Source organism: Diadema antillarum, unplaced genomic scaffold (genome assembly GCF_040938485.1).
Source record: "Diadema antillarum isolate AM-2024a unplaced genomic scaffold, OU_Dant_1.0 seq00000820_RagTag, whole genome shotgun sequence".
NCBI lineage: Eukaryota > Metazoa > Echinodermata > Echinoidea > Diadematoida > Diadematidae > Diadema > Diadema antillarum.
The window spans coordinates 98,464-123,628 of NW_027271697.1; the positions used below are offsets into that span (position 1 = coordinate 98,464).

The 25,165-nt window shown below is 38.4% G+C and overlaps 1 protein-coding gene across 2 annotated transcripts; it reads left to right on the top strand.

Annotated features, from left to right (window-relative positions):
• The first annotated feature begins 4,303 nt into the window (after positions 1-4,303).
• LOC139739841 (uncharacterized) lies at positions 4,304-25,165 on the top strand. 2 transcript variants are annotated; one of them, XM_071650436.1, is made up of 6 exons: positions 4,304-4,566; positions 9,541-9,876; positions 20,583-20,693; positions 22,116-22,201; positions 22,832-22,919; positions 24,537-25,165. In XM_071650436.1, exons 1-6 carry the CDS (start codon positions 4,521-4,523, stop codon positions 24,551-24,553), a joined length of 684 nt encoding a protein of 227 aa, XP_071506537.1. In that variant the 5' UTR covers positions 4,304-4,520; the 3' UTR covers positions 24,554-25,165. The 2 variants fall into 2 exon arrangements, with proteins under 2 accessions (XP_071506537.1, XP_071506536.1); XM_071650435.1 differs by lacking the exon at positions 24,537-25,165 and having other exon boundaries at positions 22,832-22,958.

The following is a 25,165-nucleotide window of genomic DNA, read 5'->3' on the forward strand; positions in this document are numbered from 1 at the left end:
TTTGAACAATTATAGCCAGTTGGAACTCCAACTCTTAAACCTCCTTGATTTGCCTCAGCAAGACAGATGGCTGGAGAGCTCATTATTATTCATCCAGGTAGCTGGTCAGGCCTGGTCTTCCATGGGGTACAGTTGGACATGCGGTGGGACCACTCAACGGACCTTACAGTTATGTGCACCCTGCTCTTGGCGGTGAATGAATAAAGGGGCAGTGATGGATCCAGAGGGGGTGCACCGGGCGCACACCCCCTCTCTATTCATTTGATTTTTGTCCAAAAAAAAAGAAATAAAAAGAAAACTAGAAATGTCGCTATGGCGACTGGTATGCCTCCGCGATAATGCATTATTCTCCTAATAGGTCTATAGTACATGTGGACAATGTGTGATTACATTTTCACATTGGAAAAAATATTTGAATGACATGTTTGTCACATAAATGTGTTGAATGTTAACCTTCCTTGACCCATAGGTTTAATCGGATGAATAGGAGAGCATGTATTTGGGGATTTAAGGACTTTAACTTGACTTTGACTCTTTCATAAGTTTATGCATTGAGTAAATTTCAAGGTATGGAGAAAAAGTGCAATTTCTGTATTGAGTAGTAAATTGTTACCATTTTCATCTGGTCTTTGACCCTAAAATTCACAAGAGAATCACTATCAGGCAGAACATGTACAAATATGTAGTAAGTTTCAAGATATAACTTGAGCTACTTCCGAGATATGGAGGAAGAAGTAAGTTCAGCACTTTCACTTGATCTTTGACCTTTTGACGTATGACCTTTAAAAAAAATACTTTTGCAGAGAATCTCTACTGGGTTATACATGCATACACCGAGTTAAAAAAAAATAATGATAATCCTGCTGGCATTGCATGAATATGAGGGAATTAGTAAGATTTTGAAGTGTTGCCTCTGACCTTTGAACCCTGACCTTTGACCCCATGAACCCCAAATTCTGCCAGCCAGTACATGCATAATCCCTAAAAATTTCCAAGATACGGAGAAAAAAAGTGAAATATTTTGGGTAATACATGCATACACTAAGTTTCAAGAAAATATCTTCAGGCATTGCATAGATGTGGGGGAAATAGTGAAATTTTAAGCATTTGACCTTGACCTTTTGACCTTTGACCTTGAGCATGTGTGCCCAAAAGTTGATAGGCACAACTTCACCCCTTAATACACATACATGCCAAGTTCCATTAGGATACCTCAAAAGGTTTTTTAGTTATGCTGTCCACAAAATTCATTACGGACGGACGGAAGGACGGACGGAAGGACGGACAACCCGAAAACATAATGCCTCCGGCACCACTTTGTGGCGGAGACACAAAAATGAGAAGGGGGCTCGTGCGCCCACCCACCCCCCCCCCCCCTTTAATTTTGTGAAGGCGCCTCCCCTTCACGGAATTCCTGCTGGATCCCTGAAGGGATAGCTGCTTTGAATCGTGCCTCTCTCACACGCTGTCTCACACAAGCAAGGAACCACCGTTAAGTATGTAATATCTGAGGGACAGAGTGGTTCGAATCTTAATAGAGGGAACAGTAAGACTAACACAACATTGCTCTTAATTACTTGGGAATCAAACCCGGTCCTTTGGATCTGAGGGCAGACGCGCTACCGACTGAGCGAAATCACTGCCCTGTCCACACACGCACGTACACTCATCCCTGCTTCCACAGACAGAGAGAGAGGAGGAGAGAGAGGTTGATTGAGCGTGAATAGATGGATCGAAACCCATCAAAATTCATGTAGATAATATTAGTTTTTAATTGTCATTGCATATAGGGTCTACTCTCTAAAAAAAATCGAGTGAAAATATTCACTCTTAAAAGAGTGAATACAAAAAAGAGTGAATTTCGAGTGAAATTGGAGTGAATTTTGAGTGAAAATGTTCATTTTCACTCATTTTGGAGTGACGTCAGGGATCACTCCAAAATCTTCGAGTGATCCCTGACGTCACTCCAAAATGAGTGAAAATGAGCATTTTCACTCAAAATTCACTCCAATTTCACTCGAAATTCACTCTTTTTTTTATTCACTCTTTTTAGAGTGAAAATTTTCACTCGATTTTTTTTAGAGAGTAAAATGCCTACCATTTGGTTATTCCATTGCTGCACCATTATATGGAATTATTTTTATTCTTATCCCATGCGAGGCTCTCATCAGTCATAAAGAGATGAGAAGCATTTGCATTTGATTATTCTTGCATTCCGTTTCAAGGAATAACTTGCCTCGGAATTTGTTTGGTAGGCCCTACCTGTTTTCCGTTCTCCACGATGGGGCCGTTCTGTTGTTTCCACATGCCGGGAGGATCGATGAAATCATCCGTTTGGCTATTTTAAGCAATTCTAGTAAAATGCACGATACAACAAAACAAAGCGAACAGTGCATAAGTTTTCCCTCGTCTAACAAAGCAGCACAGGCTCGTATGAGATAAAAAAGCTGGATCAGTTTTCTGTTGCACGCACACAGTCAAGAAAAAAAAATGAAACGTGGGCCGGTATAGCGTTCCATACGCTGCTCTGTTCAGCAGGGTAAGCATGGCTTCCATCCACTGACCTTGTTGGTGTAGGTCATAGAGATATATACTAAGAACACTAGAGGGCGGACTCCGTAAAATCCCTGTGACCGATAGAAGGAGGCGTTCGCCATTTTGGTCCGGGCAAATTTCGACTAGCGACCGTACCGATAACGTGTAGCGCTAGCGGAGCTAGCATGCTGGGAGATCGGCGACGGGATGCAACGGCAGTAGGCTAGCATCTATGCCAGGGTCTCCATCGGAGTTTGGAAATCGAAAATGTTCTTCAATTCGCAAATTCTACTTAAAGTAGCATAGATCTATGTTGCAAAATGCCTGGTTCATGTGCTGCTTTTGGATGTAGAAACAAGAGAAAAGAAGGGGAGCGGAGTTTCCTTTCACAAGTAACTAAAATTACATTTATAGTGTGTGTTAAACAGATTGATTGAAGACAAAAAAAAAAGAAAAAGAAAAGAAAAGGTCTTGCAAAATTCTTCGTCAGGGGCACTCCGCCCTCCCTCAGCTATTCTCGATCTATTGCTACTATATACTGTTGTAGATAGCTAATACAGTACATAACTATATGCAAGGTCGGCGGAACGGGGGGGGGGAGGGCATTTGCCCTATTTCAAAAATAAAAAACTCCCCTTTTTAAGTTTAAAAAGTGCTCTTTTCTAAGTGCCCTATTTGGCCCTTGAGCCCCCCCCCCCCCAAAAAAAAAATAATAATAAAAAAAAAAAAAAAATCGTTCCTCCACCCTTTGCTATACCAGTAATACCAGCAGTTAATTTCACGATGGTGATAGTGTGAGAAAAGCTCAGAATACGTAATATATGCCTGGTGACAGAACATATTATGCTCCGGCATTGATATCTTTCTGAAAATAGAATTAGCATCATGAGTCTGATTGGGCTTTTGATTCAAGGCAGGGTGAGGATTAAGATTAGGGTTAGGTGTTATGATTTGGGTTAGGGTTTATGTAAGCTTCAACATTAGCATTTCGAGCTTGAACATAATATGTCATGGAACCAATATGCTACACGTACTTATAAAAATGATTTATTTCATTTCCACCACCACCACCACCAAAAAAAAATAAAAATAGAAATACAATGAAACACTCGTATACACAGATACGACTATAGAATGCAGTCCCCTCATACAGAAAAAATATAATTGCAAAAAAAAAATACAAAAATTGACGCAGTATACTGTATCACAAGGGGCATCCGGCTGTCTAGAGACCAATTAGAGAACCCTTTGCATTGCATGGACCATGGTCGTGTTGGTCGGCTTGAAAGTAGGCCCTATTACCTCGTTGAGAATAAAGTAAAATTTTGTTTGATTTTCATTTTTCTTACCACTCATAATAAGAGATTGCTAGCAACTTAAATTTTTGAGTTGTTTCCTTCTCTCATCTCCGACCCCCTCATCTTCTTGCTGAAAGCCAATATGTGTTTGAGCGCTTGTTGCCAGTACGTGTTCACGTGTCCACCACTACTGCGCTGCCCGGACGCGATGTTTGTTTTTGCCCGGACAAAGATGGCGCGCGGCCTCTTCATCTCGGCACACGAGCACTGCGTACGCGCCACACGCAGTCCGCGCTCTAGTATATTATTAGTATACATCTCTATGGTGTAGGTCAGTGCTCCACGTCTTAAGCCTTACGTACGTATACGTCTTGACAACGCAGTGCGTATCACGCAGGCCAAGGCGCAAGACGTACACCAGCTGCTGAGTGACTGCATCAACGCATTCCTGTTATGGCCGCCATCTTGTGGTGAACATGTTCCATCTTTCATCTTCCATTCGTGCTGATACATTGTTCAGCATCGTGATCGTCCTCTCCCCATCCTATGATCGTGAACAGTAAATCATTTGGAAGCCAAAAGTGTCGATGACTTATAGGCTTGTTCCTGGCAATTTCGAGATGGACTCTCACGATTATAGTAATAGCAGGTCCTGTATGGGAATTGGTGCATCAACATCATACCGGGATGGATGTCCATACTCCTATACTGTTTGCAATCCTTCTTTCGACATGTGAGGTTTTTTGTTTGTTTGTTTTTTGTCGAGTTCTGTTCTTGTTGTCCCCGCCGAACGAGTTCGAGCAGGGGACTATGAAACGGGCTCCGTACGTGTGTGTGTCCGTGTGTCCGTCCGTGTGTCCGTCCGTCTGTGCGTCCGTGTGTGATCAAAATGTTCAATTTGCTATTTCTCTCTCATTTATGAGCCAATTTTGATTCTGTTTGCTTTATATGATAGCACTACACGGGAGCTTTGAAACTTCTACACAGAATTTCAGTTGTGACCTTTGACCTTGACCTTTGACCTATATTGTACATTTTGCTTCAAAATGCTACTCCTTCGCCATTTCTAACCCGATTTCGATTCCGTTTGCTTTATGTGATGGCACTAGGTGAGGGCTTCAAAACTTCTACACAGAATTTTGACCTTTGACTTCTTTGACCTTTGACCTTGATTTTTGACCTATATTGTACCGTACATTGGCTACAAAATGCTACTCCTTCGCCATTTCTTACCCGATTTCGATTCCGTTTGCTTTATGTGATGGCACTAGGTGAGGGCTTCAAAACTTTTACACAGAATTTTGACCTTTGACTTCTTTGACCTTTGACCTTGATTTTTGACCTATATTGTACATTTTGCTACAAAATGCTACTCCTTCGCCATTTCTAACCCGATTTCGATTCCGTTTGCTTTATGTGATGGCACTAGGTGAGGGCTTCAAAACTTCTACACAGAATTTTGACCTTAGACTTCTTTGATCTTTGACCTTGATTTTTGACCTATATTGTACATTGGCTACAAAATGCTACTCCTTCGCCATTTCTAACCCGATTTTGATTCCGTTTGCTTTTTGTGATGACACTAGGTGAGGGCTTCAAAACTTCTACACAGAATTTTGACCTTAGACTTCTTTGACCTTTGACCTTGATTTTTTACCGATATTGTACATTTTGCTACTAAATGCTACTTCCGGCGGGGACATATTTTACGCACCGCGTAATTTCTACTTTTCCTTGTTGTGTGATTTTGTTTGTTTGTGTGTGTGTGAGTGTGTGAACGTGTGTGTGTGTGTTTGTGTGTGTGTGTGTGTGTGTGTTCTTGATAGATCATTCGAGTTTTTTTTTTTTTTTTTTTAGCTCACTGGAACCAATGACCCTGCCCGTGGTTTTGGTTTCTCTCGGCCTCTAAGAGCGGACGGAATGTGATTACACAGTGTATTTTAAATTCTTTTACAATTAATTTCACTGATATTTGCACAAAAAAGACACACGTGCTTATTTATGATGTATTATATTTAATAATCATTAGCAAATTGCATAAAATCGGATTCCGGAAAAATACAGGAAAGTACTGGAACATTTAACTTTTAATTTCGTCGCCGCCTTACGTCTTACCCACATCATGCACGCAGGCGCAAGACGTACATCAGCTGAATGACTGCCGTGTATTTTAGCTATTAAATGGGAAAAGTTCTGGGTTTGATGGTGTGAAAATTGATTTGGTAAAAAAAGTAATTCGTATTATATGTTATCCTTTATGTAAAATTTTCGACTTGTCTATGACAAGCTGCATTGTAACGAATCAAACCAAATTAGCGAAAGTGGTTCCAATATATTCAATGTTTTATTTTCATTTTTCGACAGAAATATAAACATCACTTTTTTGGTAACAGAAAATTAGGTGCGTAAAATATGTAACATGAAAAGAATGTACAATAATTGTACCACCTTACAATAGTTATACACTATTAGTTATCATAGAACTCAAGTGATTAGAAGTAATTAAACAGTATGCAAAATTCGAAAAATGGAGGGACCCACTAAAAAGACAAAGCTTGTAGAATGTGGGCCCCTCAGAGAAAAAAAAAAACATCAGTTGGGAACAAAGTAAAAGTATGGAAGCCCACTAGAAAGAGAGATCAACAAAAATAGACAGATATACATACAAATAAACATGAAACTAGACTGGAGTAGGAGTAACAGTACAACGGAGAGTTGACTATGAGACGAGACAAAATGAAGCAAAGCTAACAAAATGGAAAAGAACAGAACAGACAAAAACGTTCTACATAGACAGCGATCTCGTAACAAGTATGTCAAGAGAGTGGGAAAAAGTGACGCGAGAAAGAACAGGGTAATAGACATATAATCGGAGAAATACTGTTTGCATTATATGAGTATAATATACAGGAGCTAAAGCATACTTAACAATCAATACGTGAAAACGTAGATTCTTAGAAAAGGAGTTATAGCAGCGGGTTAATTCTATTCAGTAGAATTATAAGATTGCAATAAAAAGACTTTCAATTTCCTGTTGAATGAGTATACAGAGGGGGCATTTTTAATATCGGGGTGCATGGAATTCCAATAACTCGGGCCAGTATAGACAAATGTGTTCATGGCTAAAATCGTACGAAAAAGAGGTAAATGATATTCATTAGAGGGTCGAGTTGGATATTTATGAAATGACTGGTTTTTTTGGAAATATGAAATGGAAAACATCAGGAAGAGAGTAATTGTTATACATATACATAAAATGTCCTAAATTGAATAAAAACAAATCTCTAAATTTCAACAACTTATTAGAGGCAAACAGTGCATCTGTATGAGAACGTACGGGAGAATAACAAATGACACGAAGAGCTTTCTTTTGCAAAAGGAAAACTCTATCCAACACATTTTGGTGCGTGTTGCCCCAGACTAAAACTCCATAATTATGGTAAGGCAATATCAATGAGGAGTATAACTTAAATAATGATTTTTGGGTAAACGCAATTTTAGTCTATTAATAACGCCTATTACGTGAAATTATATTACAAATATAATCGATATGCAATTTCCCCCAAAAAAAATCTCATCTACAATAACACCAAGGAATTTAAAATGTGAAACTCTTTCTATGAATCTGGTCCTGAGAAAGAGATATCAAACTATCGACCAATCTCAATTTTACCAGTATTTTCACAGGTTTTAGATAAATGCATATGATAAATGATAGATTATCAAAATTTTTAGACACATGAAATATATTGAGTTAGTCTCGGTACGGTTTCCGAATGTGGCACTCCACATCTTCTGCTTTGATTCAGTTTACTCATCGTGTTATTAATGTATTTGAAAAATAAAGAGATTATGACTGGACTCTTCTTAGATTTGAGCAAAGTATTTTGACACATTAGATCACTCTGTATTAATTGATAAATTGTATATTTATGGTATCAGAGGCATTATATTACAATGGTTTGAAAATCATCCGAAAGATCGTAAGCAATTGGTTGATATTAATAATATACAGTCTGAAATATCTTCTTTAAAATGTGGGGTGCCTCGGGATACTGGGACCACTATTGTTTAAATGACATGTGCAATATATCTCCTGCTTTGGATATTCTTCAATTTGCAGATGACACCAGTATTTTCATTTCTGATACAGATATTCACAGATTAAACATCAAGCTTAATGAAGAAATTGAAAAAAAAAATGATTTGGCTTCAAAGAAACAAACTTGTATTACAGATAAAAAAGACTAATTTTATTGTTTGTAGTAACAGGTAGACCGTGATGATGTTAAGATTACATTAAAGAATGAGGAAATAAAACGTGTTTCAAGCTTAAAATTTTTAAGGAGTTACCATTGATGAGAAATTATCGTGGAATGAACATATTGGTGTCATCTGCAATTAAATCGTCTAAGAGTGCTGGCGTGTTGAATAAGTTAAGATCTTTTCCTAGAAATATATTGTTGATATTGTATTATAATATTCTCTTTGCAACACATATTATTTATTGTTTTACGTCATGGGCCAGTACCACAGAAAGAAATATGACGAAAAATATTGTTCAAATTACAAAAACGTGCAATGCAAATTATATTTAATTCCTCATATTATGCCCACACTCAGCCAATTTTTACCTCTTTAAAAGTTCTGAATATTTATGATCAACATATTTTCCAAATTGTATTTTTATGCTTATGTGTTCACACAACCTCCTCCCTACAATTCTCTGCAAGAATATTTCACTTTAAATCCGTCCATCCATGATACTCATACAACACATTCTTCTGATTATCATTTCCCGCCCGTACGTAGGGCCTACATCTATTGGCTGTCTACCTATATGCTCAATTTTTTTTTTTCAAAAAACTTTTCTAAAGAGGCCCTTTGGTGTGGAATGATTTACCATATAAAATAAGAACTATCTCTTCACTAAATCAATTTAAGAAGAGATATCAGTTGTATTAGATTAACATAACTTGCAATGATCTTGTCACATATAAAGCGATGTGCCACCTCATAATGTCTATTTGTGTGTGTTTGTGTATTAGTATGCAAATCTGAATGATTTATTTTGTCTACAGGGTCCAACTTTATAAGGCAATCAACTTCCATGGAATTCTTGATTCTGATTGGCTGTTGAGTATTGTTACCATGGTAATTACCATTGGATGGCAAAGTTACCACAATAGTAACTTTTATGCAACAGGCTGCAGGTCCTGCTTAAAGGCATTATTAACCATTTGCAGATGAAGCAAAAACCCAGCTTTCATGTCTAAAAAATAGTTCAAAAATGTGAGTTAAGGACAGAAACAACCAATGTAAAAATTGAATCAGTATATGATCAATGTTAAGTATTGTTAAATATACAAAATGTGAACAATAGTTATTATATAAATGTTTCTAAACTAAACCGTCTACGGCATTGTTTAGTGGGAATAATAGTGATATCTCGTAATGCTTTAGGCTTTATTGCAAAATTGTTCTACGGTAGGATGTTTTGTGATACCACCTGACCTACACATATGCATCAAATATGATATCGTGAACATGTTTTAACTCACTACTCCCAATAGTAAACAGTGTGTAAATACCAAAATTGTAAATCATGTACATGAAAGAGTATGAAGTCGCATTGAGCAAAATATATAGAAGTAACAGGGCAAACACAAAACAATTTATATCAAACTCCTATTGTCTTATATTGCAGGTATTGACTTCGTTCTCACTGTCACGTCCGTAGAACTAGTAGAAGGAGATCAAGGAGTGATCCCTTGCGGGATAAACCAGAGGGTATCTGTCGTACTGTGGAGGAAAGTTGGGGCTCCTTCCAATGAGTATCTGGTAATACTCAATCAAAATGACGATCCAGGTGAAAAGAGTGGTCTCGGATATGAGGCTGGTTTTTTCAACATTACAAACGACTTTTCCCTGGTCATCAATGAAGTGAAGCAGGAGGACGCAGGCCAGTACGTTTGTACTGTTTTCAACTATGCAGCGGCATCTACGTACCAGATCATAACAAATGTTTCCATACACGAAAAAGGTATGAGTGCTGTGTCCTTCCTTAGGTTAACTGTTGAGTCCTTAACAGGAATGGTGTGACAATGTGATTGAGAAAATGTTTTGTTGTTGTTGTTGTTTGATACCTTTGTAAATAAGTAATAATGTTATAAAGTTCACATTCCGCATATTCTCATGACACTTCATTCAATAATTGCTATTATAAGTTAGATGTCAGTTTTCCCATTGCCACATGATTTAAGAAGGAAAAGACATAGTAATACTATGGCGTAACAAAGCACGTACATTGCAGGCTCTTCATAGACAAATGTGTTATGTAGAAAAATTCATATCAAAACTCTTGGCCAATCGCAGTCAATAAATCGGTAATGATTTCTGTAGCCTGCAAGATAGGTCCTTTAATACACAATCACATGAATGCTCTGATGTTGTAGTTGTCAATTTATAAGAGCTGATTATGTGTATTTTTTGTGCATTTTTTAACTGACGTTAACTGGATCTTTAATATCAATATAAAAGACCTCATGTTTTATTTAGTGTAAATTTCTTCTTAAACTTAATAAAACAATATTAATCATGGGGTTTTCTTGAGCTCTCTATAACTGCTACAAAAGCCTTAACGACTTTTGAAGTAAATAAAACATATCCATCTCTCCCGGGTATGAAATATGTGCAGACTGAGTTCTGTAGCTTTCTTTTGCCTCTTTCCATATGCATTACTTATGAATTGTTATCATTAGCATTACTATTATTATCATTATTATTAACATTTATTAATACTATCTTCTTTTTCATCATTATTATTTTAGAATAATGAAATAAATCATTCTGGAAATAAGCAATAAACATAATCACTTGCTTTTTTTTTTTTACATTTAGAACAGGTCTGTCTTACCGTCATCACTCTATTAACGTATATTATCCTTGTGTATTTACAGGGCTATACCCTAAAGAGGTTGCAGCAATTCACCCTGTAAAGACAAAATCTGAACACGTTTTGTTCGCTTTAAGATACACAATTTGTATTTTTAACGTATATCTAATATACGTTTCCTAACAATATTAGAATGACACATTTAACACAGCGTGTGAAAGACACCTCAACAGTAATGGGGGGATCAAGACTTCTTCTCAAAGCTGAAAATGCATCAGAAAGGGGATTATTTAGATTTCAATTATAAAGACAAATAAAAAAATCAATTCCGTACAAATGGCTTCAATAGGTTGAACCCACCATACAGCTTGGTAGGGGATTACGGCTGAAAGTATGACTCCGAGTGAAAGGTTGACCGACATATCTTGAGAGCCGATATGATCCAAACTTTACTATATCTGTATGCAGAGAGAGGGAGGGGATAGTTCAAAATTTAATTTCCTACGACACGAAAAATTTACATGGTTAGACAAAGTCAGTACAATTCAGTAGCCTACTTTGTGAAATTGTAACAAAGAAAAATACTGCGAACTCAATTACAATAAATACTCTAACATAATTATGTACAACATCAAAAGTATTTGAAATGGGGACTTGCAATTTGCAGTCTCTTACTAATAAACAATTATAGTTTATAACTAGACTAACACGGGTCAAGGAACACAAACCCCCCTGGAAAACCACACTCCGGATAACTACACCTAGAAAATTACCCCCAGGACAACCCCCCCCCCCCCCGGGCAACTACCCCCCCCCCCCCCAGACAACTTTCCTCCTATTATAGGGCAATCATCTCCACGGCAATTCCCCCTTAGGACAACTACTCCCTGGATAACTACCCCTCGGATAAAGTACCCCCAGATAACTACCCCTGATATCTACCTGTGGATAACTACCCCCGGAGAACTACCCCCGTATAACTACTCCCTGGATAACTACTGTACCCCCCCCCCCCCATAACTACCCCCTGCACGGATAACTACCCCCCGGAGAACTACCCCCTGGGCAACTACCCTCCGGATAACTACCCCCCCCCCCCCCCCCCAGGATAAATACCCCGAGATAACTACCAACCGGATACACTATCCCCGCGTTAACTACCCCCCCCCCACCGATAACTGTAGGCCCCCAGATAACTACCACCCGATTACTACCCCCTCTCATAACTTCCCACGGATGATTATCCCCGGATAAGTAGGCCTACAACTCCACCCCCCCCCCATAACAAGCAAGAGGAAAATTACCCAGGACAATGCCCCAGGTCAATCACCACCTGGATAACTGACTAACCCCCCGCCCCCGCCTCCCCTGATACTGATACTTTGTCTTATAAAAACAACATCTTAAAGATTTACGATTTGTATCGTTTGTATTTAGGACGATTTATGAACAAGTTTAATTTCTCACTTCTGTATTTGACTCTATGTTCATCAAAAACGAAATTGTCCCTTCATGGTATTATCCTACTCGGCAATCCAGTAAATGTCATTGACTTCAACCAAAACTATTTGCGCTAAATCTATATTTTCTTTTCGTGTTCCGAAATTTAGGATTTGTCTTGATAGTAGTATAAAAGAAGTATTAAGTTCGAATACTTTACCCTTGAACTAAAGACATTTTAAAGTATTTTCCATTTCAGAATGAGTTTTACTTTTTGTTAGCTTAAACTTGCAGTCCCAATCGTCTGTCGTTTACCACAACTCCACTTTACACTTCTTTATTTTGAGGCTCTTATATCTCATGCCTCATCACGTGCCCTGGTTTTGACCCATCATATTCCGCTTCCCTCTCCCTTTTCTCTGTCACCGTGAAGGTAGTCTCTTCCTGTCAGTCATCCCACCTTTTCTCACCTTCCATCTTTCCCTCATTACAAGGGAGCTGTCTCGTGTGTGTTAATGTATCTGTATGAGTGTACTCGTCTCTGTCTTACTTTACTGTTTTTGCCTCGTTTTATCAATTTTGTAACTATAATAGTTTATTTTTTATATTATGCGTCTGCAGACTACAAATTCTGCTTTTTAGCAGCCCACCTCCATTTGCAACCAGTTTTTTCCTGTACTTGTCTTGAAACTATTAGGAAATTGTAGCATGTATCATGGTTCACTGGTTATTGTTCTTTTTTCATCGCATTGTTGCATCTATGTGTATTTAAATGTTGTAATTGTATGTGCTGGAAATGAAATTAACGGAACTATGAAACTCAACTAGGGCTATGATTCTCAAAGTACAACTGCCCCAGGATAACAACCCTCTTAGAGCAATTATCCTCAAGGTCAATTCCTCCAAGGTGTATATGGCAATATTCCCCATATGACAATCCCTCTCCCTCAGACAACTACTCAGGTTAAGTTCTGCTTAAGGAAAAAAGTCACGGAGAAACCGTGTTAACGCCCATATTTATATCTACTTATAACTTTTATATTCATTTTATGAATTATTAAATAAATGTTGTATCAATTTCGACAATGCCTATCACTGCCACCAGTTGTGTCGATATCATTCTTCGATGCGATTTTACTGTTATACCGTTAACGCTCATTTCAGAGTTGCCCTGCTGCATCATTGGGCATTAACTACCAGTATATCAGGGATGTGGGAAGAGATTCCCACCTCCTTGGTATAATTAACACAGAGCATTACCTCCCGTAACAATTACCCCTTGATAAAATTAGGCCCCAAACAATCACCCCTCTTGCAATCACCTAGTCTGGTTTCCAGACCCTTTGCCAACTGGACTCTGCGGTGACGAAGTCGCCGCCTTTGCCGAAGGCAGACAAAACCACCTTAGACTATACTAGTTTTCGACGTTGAGGGCGTCAATATCCTGAACAGCGAAGTAGTACGGGCAGAGGGACTGGAAGCCAGACTAACAATCACCCTGCCCCAGGAAAAAAAAAAATCTGTGTCTGCGTTACGTTTGTATAGCAGGCAAATGTTGTGTATTCATGCTTACGTATTCCGTCGGAGCCAGAGAATCGGATGTATGAATAGTCCGAAAAGCCACGGATGGCTTTCTCAGAGTAAGGTTTTTATTCTAGTCGTCGCGCAAGCCATTCCTTAATATACCGATGTAGATGTTTTCATACTTACCGGTGTGCTTCTGTGAGGTTAAGGAGAGGTGTAAAGGAAACTTTAAAGTATGAGTTGTGTTTGTAAGATGCTGAAGTTATAGAACAGACATTACGTCTCCCATTGTTATTTCCGAACAACGTCTATTATTTGAATTGAAAACTCACACACACCACACACATTATTTCTTTTCTTAGATCGTATTTTTTTTTTTGGTCGAGACCTAATTTCAGGTTTTTAACATCTTTTGGGCGAGATAATCAGAAACCCCTTACGAAATATGAAAGAGCATGTCATTCCAAGAAGGATTCAAAGTTTTTGTGATTAGAAAAAAAAATGGTCTTGAAATAGCTGGGATAAAACAGAGCAGCCCTAATGTAAAAATGATGCTGTCAACGGCACCTCTCTAGATCTATTCAAAAAGAGAATGTAGGACAAAAAACTTCGTTAACAACCAGCGGAGTTTTGTAGCTGCACGTAGTGATTTTATTGATATTTTAAAGGGGAAACCCAAATAATATAAGTTTTTATTCTGATAAAAAAGGGTAAAGTCTCACGAGTTCAACGGTAAAAATTTGACCGAAATCGGATGAAAAATAAGGAAGTTATGATATTTTGAGGTTTTGCTAATTTCTGCAAAACAGTTCTTGTACAGTGGATATGAATATGCAAATGAGTGAGCTAACCATGTCATGTTCCAAGATATGTAATCATTTGAAGTGTATTACCTGTGTATATTGATTGGAAATGAAAATAAAAAACATGCATGTGAACATGCATGTGTGAAATGAAATGAAATGAATACCCTCACAATTTCCATTGATCATTGGGCTCTAAAAGTGCGTTGACCCATGCTTGTGACCATTGACCTTGTGGTGACCATCCACTCCCCAAGGGACATCTACCATCCAAGTTTGGTCACAAATGGAGTTATGGATCAAAAGTTATGACCCATAATAGAAACGCGTCATAAAACTTAACAATGGGCCCGAAAGTTCATTGACCCCTGCCTGTGAGCTTTGACCTTGAGGTGACCTTCATGTAATTATGGTAAAATGTGAAACTTTGTATGACCCCTCTTCCCTCGAAGTTTGATTGCAATTGAAGCCCAGAGTAAAGAGTTATTGAAGTTTTTGTAGCGTTAGGGACAGACGACGGACGGACGGACGGACGACGGACGGACGACGGACGGACAGACGCCGCAGGCGATCCCTAATAGTCTCCCCTCACCTCCGATGGGCTCGACAAAAAATGACGAAAATTCAATTTTCTGTCATTGAAGTCTTGAAACATGATAATATTCTTGGTAGAATAACTTCAGTTCAGTTTCAGTTTCAGTTTATTCGACACGGTCACTCACTTCAGCCAATGGCTGTTCTTAAGTGAGTCCGTGAAGAGGTAAAAACAGTTCAAAGTAACATAATACAACATTTTATACTTAGTATACAAAACATAAGAGATAAAAACAAACACAATTATTATACACTGTAAAATCAACGACATATCAAAAATACTACAATTTATACTGAAATAATTCCATAAAATTACGCATTAAACAAAAAGAAAAATATGCATATATATACACACATGTGATAAATGAAAAAGAAAAGAAAAGAAAAAATAAAGTGGGACCATCCAAACATAGACTTAATACACACACACATTATAAAGCTGCAAATAATTATCTTAAAAATCCTACATCTATTGCACTTTTGAATGCAGCTAAAGAAGCACTTTGTTTAACATCGCTTGGCAAACTATTCCACATTAGGGCACCACGATATGAAAAACTGCGTTTTTTTTAATTTGTGGTTGGTTTGGGTATATCTAGCTGGAGGGTTGTCTTCCTCAAACCATACAAATATTGTCTGTACATAAATAATTCATTTATATGTGAAGGCATGTTTTTGTTTACAATCTTATACATAATGCATAACAACTGTTTATCGCGTCTATCTGAAAGCCGATCAATGCTATCATTACACTTTGTTTGGATCAACTGACATAATAGGGCTTCACTTGGAAATTTCCAGTCAACCCGCATAACCACTCTGAGTGCTCTAAATTGTATTTTCTGTAGTTTTTCATTATATGTTTTTGCCATGTTCCCCCATATGAGACTACAATAATCCATCTGATTCAGAATAATGGTTTTATAGAATATCATTGCCATTTGCTGCGTGATTAAAAGGTCTAATTCTTTTCAGTAAACACAAACTCTTGTTCAGTGTTTTTTTCTGCAAACATTCAACATGTTTTGTCCAGTCTAAGTACTGGTCAATGTGTACACCAAGGTATCTGATATGCGTGACCCGACTAATGACCGTGTCCTTAATCTTTACACAAGGAACTGAAATGCTCTTGAGTCTCCTTCTCGACCCAACCAATAGAAACTCACATTTTTGGGCATTTAGTGCCAACTTATTTTTACACAGCCATGCATTTATTCTATCTAAGTCCTCATTTAGAATTGTCACCAATCTATCAATGTTGTTACAAGAGTAATACAAACATGTGTCATCTGCGTAGAGAGATACAATACTATTCTTTACGCACAAAGGTAAGTCATTTATATATAATATGAACAGTAAGGGACCTAGATTTGAACCCTGGGGGATTCCACACTTAATTGTCTGTGGTCTAGATCAGAATAGTGATCAGTTAAAATTACCAGGATTTGAGCCTCGGGCATAATCGCGTTTGAATGAACAACGTGAAATTTCAATTATTTTTTTTTTGGTAAAAACTATACGGCAAGTTGTGAGGGTATGACATGCTCACTTTGCCATTTGTATATAATTGACCGTTCAAGAACTATTTCGTGAAAAATTAGCGAAACTTCAAAATGTCACAACTTCCTTTTTTTCATCCGATTTCAATCAAAATTTTACCGTTGAACTCATAATATTTTTCTCTTTCTAACCAGACTAACTTATATTTGAACTGGATTTCCCCTTTAGATATCGAGAATGTTTAATTTGAAAACTAGCACAATTATACTTGTTTGTAAAATAAGCTGTAAATATTCTCCTTGGACGGATCATGGCACCGTTGGATAAAAGTTGCCAGCCATGACAACTTGTTAGTCTCTGATAATTTCAATATAATCCTGGGTTCTGATTGGTTGAAAAGCTCTGGTCACTGACTTGTTACCATGGATCTGCTTGGATCGACCTACAACGATTGGTAATTGTGTAGGACTGACAGCTTGTCAGGACTGACAACTTTCATAAACCGTGCCCGGATCCTATTGGAAATTATGGCTTTATATAGAGGGCCCCTCGCTTATGCTAAGTGATATGAATTGCAGTGAAATCAACTCCCATTTTCTTATGTTTGTCGTCTTATGTGTTATAATGGTAATAAATGACACGCAAAAAGAGTAAACGTCTTCTGATACGGTGTTATAAACTTATGGAAAAATTACAACGGGTGGTAGATTTCCGGGGGGGGGGGGTTGCCCCGGAGAGTAATTGTCCTGGGAGGGTAGTTGTCCAGTGGGTAATTATCCGGAGGTAGTGATGGGGGGGGGGTGTCGGGGTATAGAAATTGGTGGGGGAGTTATCTGGAGGTAGTTATCCGGATGATAGTTATCCGGATGGTAGTTATCTGGGGGTAGTTCTCCGGGGGTAGTTCTCCGGGGGTAGTTATCCAGGGGGTAGTTATCTGGGGGGCACTTATGGGGGGGGGGGGGAGTATTTGTCCAGGGGGTAGTTATCCGGGGGTAGTTATCTGGGGGTAGTTCTCCGGGGGTAGTTCTCAGGGGGTAGTTATCCAGGGGGTAGTTATCCGGGGGTAGTTATCTGGGGGTAGTTCTCCGGGGATAGTTATCCAGGGGGTAGTTCTCCGGGGGTAGATTGTCCTAGGGGGAATTGCCCCTAGTTTGCAGGCACAAACCCTTGTTGGTCGAAAAGGAGTCTGTGCCAAGACTACTACATGCACCACTCCTGCACCGTTCCTAATAGTCCCTGTGTTGTAGCTTCTCCCAAAAAGGGAGCGGCTGCAGTGCAGTGGTGCAATGCGTATAGTAGTCTTGGCGCACACAGACTCCTTTACGACCAACAAGGGTTTGTGCCTGCAAACTAAATTGCCCCTGGAGGGGGTAGCTGCCCTAAGAGGGTAGATATCGGGGGGGGGGGGGGCTAGTGGTCCTAGGGAGTAATTGCCCTGCAGTGTGATTGCCCTAGGAGGGTAGTTGTCGGGGGGGGGGGGGTAGTTGCCGTAGGGGTAGTTGCCGAGGGGTAGTTATATCCGGTAGCTGCCCAGGGGGTAAGTGCCCGGATACGAACTAACACACATACGGAAAAAAAAAACACTCACACACGCACACAGAAACACACGCAACGCAGGTCTCTTGGGAATAAAAGACGGTATTAAGTGTAGGCCCCAATAAGTAATAGGAAGTTATTCCTTCTTTCCTCGAAGGTCAATCGTCAGTCCCCAAACACAATTATTCTTTAAAATTGGATAGATTGCTTTTCGAAAAAATGAGAGTATAACTAAAAAACTAGCTAAGCATTCTGAGAGCGCGGACCTCTGCCAAGCAACCATTTTTTTTTTCCCATTACACATGCTGAAAATCCTCCAATTCATCAATTATGTTTACGTCATCAGCTTCCAGACCGGCGTCTCGCCCGAGCAGAGCACGTGCTTTCTAGCGCGTGTGCGAACCTCAGATTTATTGGACCCAAAGAGCTTTTCCCCCGTAAAATCTCTTTGATATCGACCCTATATGCAAAAAGATAAAAACAAATCCTTCAACCCCACCCCCCCCCCCAAAAAAAGGAGAAAATCCTGCATCTCTACCAAAATTTAAACATCTGTATTTTGTGTCATTATCAAATTTTCCTTTTCAAAGTTTCATTCAAATCTGTCCACAGTTTTTTAGTTATTTTGCAGACAAACAAAAAGATGCATTTCTATATTTGCTAATTACATTTTTTTTTCGTTATCGCATTGTGATAAAAGCACTCGTAGACCGCAGACCTCTGCCAAGGAGCTCATTTCCACCCGACACATGGAGAAAATCGTCCGATTTCCCAATAGAAACCATTTTGTTTTAATACGTCATCAGCTTCCAGCTACCAGGCGCAGAACACGCGCTTCAGAGTGGATATGCAAAATCCTCGAATATGCGCAGCTTGAAGTTTAAAAGGGTTAAATACAATTGACGGCGACATACTTCTCCCCAAGTCCAAATCATCTCATTACAGCATACAGGCCTACATGAGAGTGCCTCAAAATGGTTTACGAATTGCTTATCTAACGGATCATAATGTGTACTTGCCAACGGCAGTGACACTCGAATGAAAAACAGTTGAATAAAGGTGTTCCACAAGAAAGTTTGCTCTGTCTATTGCTGTTCATTAATGATTTTCATACATAGGTTCTAAGACAAACTGTCATTCATATCATTTGCGGATGATTCCAGTCTTGTATACTCTCATCCTGACCCCAATATTTTGATAACAGTGCATGATGAATTAAAGAAAGATACCCAATGAGTTTGTGCAATACATTGTCAGTGAATATTAAAAAGACAAAATACAGTATATTGCATTCTTTTTAGCAGCTCTTTACATAAGTCTTCCAGGTAATATTGAATGTGATGCTGTTTGTGTCTACAATAAACTTTCATAGAAGTGTCATTTCATTGATATTCTCGTAAAATTATTTCGCATCATATATGTGTGATGAATAGGTTGAAGTCTTCCTTGAAGCTCAAAATACATTCATATATACACTGTAGCCCTAACTTGTGGAATTATATTGATTACGAAATACACCATGCTGCATCACTGCATTCTCCTGTTGAGAGTGTGTTTTATTTGTTCGAGGCTTACCTAGACATTATTCCTAATTAATCCATAATAAACACAATTATTTGGGCCTGTACCTACCCCCCCCCCCCCCAAAAAAAAAAAAAAAATGTTCACCGGACATAGTTTTTAGTTCAGGACAAATTCTGTCAGAGCAAACATTAAGCTTTCAAATGGTCCATAACTAGATTCAAATGGATGAATTGGGACGAGCTGTTCAATGACATTCTGGCAGTAAAGAGTTCATAGGTCGTCTGACGAAGCAGCAGACTTGTCAGCGGTGGGGGTCAGCTTCGTCTTCGGACTAGCTGTGGATCTGGGATGTGTGAACGTTTAGATCTGTCAGATTCGGGAATTATATCATTATGATATACATTAACAGGAAGGATTCATTGCATTTCTGTGCTCGGTGGAATTCTTCCTTACACACGTCCATCCACATGTCCGTTCATGAAAGCAATGATGATACGAAATTGATGAGCTCAGTTAGGGATGCTCTAGCAAATTTCAAGATATTTTATCGTCAGAGGGTATTTGTAACGTTTTACATTACATGTAAAACGAAAAAGAAAATTTGTGTTACGACATCAAAGTCATGTATGAGGCTAGCCAGAAGCAGTCTAATGCCAGTTATATGCTTTCTCTTTCAGGACTGATAACTTGCAAATCATTGAATTTCAGTTATTGACTATTTTATATCAGATGTGTGCTTATGCATTTGTACTCGTGTTTGATTGTGCGTTTGTGTTTATGATAATAAAATAATTATAGCCTTTGGCTGTTGTCCTGCTGAAGTACGATAATATTCTGTACGTGTTCCTGTGCGGGGTTCGTGAGTGTAATAAGACAACTTTAACATTAACATTAACATCTGTTTATACTCGCTCTTTAATCTCCCCTCAACAGCGTTGTCTGAGGGAAGCTCTTCAGCAAGTCTCCCGACGGAAAGCACAGCATCAATGAAATTTTTGACCACTACAAATGCTCCATTCGCAGGATGTTGTACTAAAGATTGTAGTAAGTATGTAGACAGAAAGTACGTCGACCTATCTCTGCGCTATGATGCATGGGCGTTATAAACGCGGCATTGGGTGGGACACACTTTTTTTTTGCGATCAACATATCATTGTATTATTTTGATCACTCTTGATATATTTTTTTTTTAAAAATCTCATTTCTAGGTCGACATTCAAAATCATTTCAGAAAAGTTTTACTCATAAAGGAACGAAATCGTCTATATCCAATATCTTGTCATCAGTTTTGGCAAAAAAAAATAATAATAATACATGTATATAGACATAGCGGTATAAAATCTCATAAAGTCTCATCGAGATCGCAGCGACGATACGTACCTGCTACCGTCGCGACGGTGGCAGATGCAACCTCACAATTCTTTTTGCGTACTCTATCAGCCACTTATTTGGACGACTTTCAATCAAATTATGCATGGAGCTTTATTTTTACAAAAATTTAGACGTCTGACGTCTGTATTACAGTACTTCGTCAGCTCCCTTCTGTTTTCGATCTCTTTTAGGCAAAATGCTGAATTCTTGAATCATTTTTGTTGTTGTTGTTGTTGTTGTTGTTGTTGCAAGCTTCTTGCTGATGTAAGTTAAGAGACTGGCATTTTGCAAAATGATTATTGATGTCATAACTTGAATGTTACTGGTCATTGTTGGATGGATTAATTTCAAACATGTTGAGGAGGTGCATAATGTTTAGATTATATTCTATAATTACAGTGAAGTAAAGTTGTGCTGTATGTACGATCCTTTTGTGGCAGGCAGGCATCGTCCACATTTTGTTGCAGGATTTCATGTAAGCATAAATTGTAATTTACTGCGCAGATACATTATGGTAAAGTATAGGGGATTTTGTGTTTTATTAATTTATTCGTTTTTGTTGTCCGAACAGTTCCCTCGGTGTTCCAATGTGTGTGTATTTTGAAATGTTGGTGTCTGTTACGTCTTCTGTGACAAGGTACATTATTTAATAGTCTTCCGCCATACATTGCGAAAAAGGTGAAATTTGGTAAGGAGAAAACATTCTATAGTTTGGATGATGGTGCTCTTATCCGTCTCTTACAGAGCAAAATGAGAAAAAAAGTTCTTATAACTATAACTGGGTTGACACCAATATATTTCATTCAGACCTGATGAAGGTAGCCTATGTCACTCTTCATTCTACTTCCTATGTTTCAACTTTTTTGCGTGTTACATTCCCTGCTTTCAATATATCAGCCACATGCAGCATGAAGAATACGAACCATTTGGAAGGTTTGGACGTGATCACTCTTCACTTCAGCGTAGATGAAGTTTTCTACATCGTCTTATATCTTCCATTATATTTAAAGAAAAAAAGAAAAGACCTTCAAATGTGTTGTGATAAACATTTGTCAATTGTGATTTACAAGTTCACGATTAGCCTTGTCTTTGTAGATGTATGGAATTTGCTCTTGGGATTGTGCGCTACAGCTCTGTGCACTTCCTGGTTAATGGCTTTCGGAAATACAGATGTCACAATAGTAAGTTTCATGTAGTGGACATTCTATTCACGAACTGTAATAAGCAGTAATAAGCAGTGACAAAACGTCAAGGAAAGTGCAGCGTGAAGCCATCTCTTAACAGATACATTTTTTTTTTAATGATTAAAGTAGACAAAGTAATTGCTAGTAATTATTTTCGCGCGTCCTCTCAATTTCTATATGACATGTGTATAATTGTCAAAACGTTCAAAGCTATAAAAGCATCGTATTTCAGTAAAAAAGGTGTATTGTTTATTTTCAATTAAACATAACAAAAATCGTACTCGCATTGTTTGTGTGATTTTATGTGAACACTTATCGCGATATTCAGCCAATAGACAATCGCTGTATTACAATTATCACAATGGTAAAACTGAGGAATGACTGATGACAATAAAAGCAGTATGAAGGGCAAACAATGATAACAAAATAAAAAGGGCAGTAGTAAAAGTAATATAGGGAGAGTAGTATGACTTGGTACGGCGCAATTCGGGTAGTGTAAAATTGAAATGCGATTGTTGAGAATATGTGAAGTGAAATGGTAGGATGGAAAACACATGACCAGTATGATTACCTGAGGCGACTGAGCGTTAATTTCTGACTTTCGTATCCCCCCCCCCCCCCCCCCAGAGCACCTACCATGGACAACGCACGATGGGGGCAAAATCTCTGCAGACGCCGAAGCAAACACCAGGAGCTGATCAGCTAACTCCGCAGAGTAAGTCGACACCAGGTAAAAGTTGAAGCCTTTAAAGAGCAAAACCACAAACATACTTCCACACGCACTTGGGTCCTAAAGATATGTGCACTTTCATACAAGGTACCAACCCTTTGTCAGTCCTGTTCTTCCTAAAGATTCTGAGTATGAAATTACTATTTGCAGATGTCCATTTTGCATACCTTGTAGAATGGTTTTGGACAATGAACAAAATATTATCGGAGATTGGGGAGAATAGAAGATACAGTGGACTCCCGTTATAACGAAGTCCTCGGGATTGGCAGTTTTCCTTCGTTATACGCTGTATCGAAATTTCGTTATAACCGAACAATAAAAAACATAGAGCGGATAATGTTGCGGCGTGAATTTTTACATTAGTATAACTGTGTTCGCTATAACGGGAATGTACTGTATTTAGATGTTGGCTAACCTATACACCACATAGAAGTGATGGCAACAATTGTCCGTATCAATGTCATTTGTTTCCCTTGATAAACTTCTGACATTTTGTTGTCTTCTTAGAACTTGTGGACAAACGCAGAATAAAAGATGTTTTTCATAATCATATGATTAAGGCAGCCTATCATATATACCAAAAAGTTTGGCATGAAAGGGACTCTCCCTATCCAGAGATAGCACCACATATTTGTATTGCATGTAGACATTCATGGAGCTGTTCATGACAGTGGCAGGGTTGACGCAATATTGCACCCAAGGATGGTAACAATTTAGATAAATAGATATGTAATGGTATTTTACTGAGTTATCCATTTTTCGCAGTCAAGGCTGAATTGCAGAAAGAGTTTATCGACCAAAAGACAATTTCCTTCATTCTTTCGCACAGGCCCATGCATGCATACTACCACGCTCACACAAGAAAGGTACAATCAGTCCTGCTGATTGCACACTCTCTTTTGCACGTATTGATCACAAACGTATACTCATTAATACCAAAACAATTCTGGCCGAATGGGGCAAATGTATTTTTTTCTTGACCGAGATATACAGTGAACCTGCTGAATTGTATTGCACGGAAATAATTACTGGGATATTAAAACTGTTCAAAATATTTCTTAAAAGAAAACAGAAAACACAAGCTTTCTCCAACTAATGAATTGACATAATAGGGATCTTCTGCATGCTTATGTTGAAATAAGAAATGAGGGTGCAGGAAAGAGGAAGAAGCGGGGCGAGGAGAATCGTGGGAATGACGAGTAAAGAATTAAAATGTATGAAGGCGAAGATGACGAGCTGTGCATGGAGAGTGAGTGTACAGAGAAAGAGGGTGGGATGGTACAAACTTTTATGTGCTTCGGGGTCTGCTTTTCAGAGAAAAAAAGGCTGTATATAGATAGTTCTCTCTTGTACATTACCCTAATTTATGAAATCCACAACACTCCTCATCAGCGAATAAATCACCCAATTTACCGTTCCAGAGGCAGTTAAAATACCATTTTTTTTTAAAGAAATGTGTAATGTTTCACACTGTTATTTTTTGGTCTTTTTTTATCGTAAGATTATCAAGTCTGATATATTGTAATATGTGAAAAAACCTATCTGCACCCTTTGGAAAAGGTTAATGTATTCATGCTATTTCTTCTGTTCTTGCTTCCAAAGAAAACCAATTACGATGAGAACATTGCTGATCATGTTCAAGTGGACGAACGATTCACGAGTCTTCATCCTAACGTAAAATCAACTTATCTTAAAGCGATGTTGACAAGTAAAATCGAGGATCACTACACTGTGCCGCCAAAATTATTCTAAAGCTGAAGACACCCAATAAACCAGTTCGTAATTAGCTCACGTACACATTGCTACAAATGACCTTTCTCTTTTCTCGGTTTGAGAAAAAACGACATAATGCTAAGCTTGCCCGACGTATCAATTTATGGAAAAATAAACTTGCGTAAACCAGGTGACCAGAATGGTCCGCTTGGGGAAGAATCTATTTCTCTGTTTTTCAATGCGTGATTTAACATACTTTTTCCTGTTAATCTTACGAAAAATACCAGGCCTACTGTCAGGTCATGTATTACGAAAAACATGAATAATCATTGCATCACAGATGCTTATCTCATTGAATTTTAAAGCCATCACGCCTGTTGGTACAAATATCCTTTTTCTGATCATGCGCAGAGTGGAATTACGAACTGGCTTATTCTGATACGATGTAAAGATACATTGGGATATGTGGCAGCTGATGCAGTCATTCATCGACAGTACTCGCTGTTTAGTACCTCCAT

What these genes read in the sequence shown, in the direction of transcription:
- LOC139739841 (XM_071650435.1), top strand. Translation starts at nt 4,521, where the DNA reads ATGGATGTCCATACTCCTATACTGTTTGCAATCCTTCTTTCGACAT. An exon ending in TGTTTCCATACACGAAAAAG is followed by an intron (nt 9,877 to 20,582) that starts GTATGAGTGCTG and finishes TCCCCTCAACAG; the next exon opens with CGTTGTCTGAGGGAAGCTCT. An exon ending in GAAATACAGATGTCACAATA is followed by an intron (nt 22,202 to 22,831) that starts GTAAGTTTCATG and finishes CCCCCCCCCCAG; the next exon opens with AGCACCTACCATGGACAACG.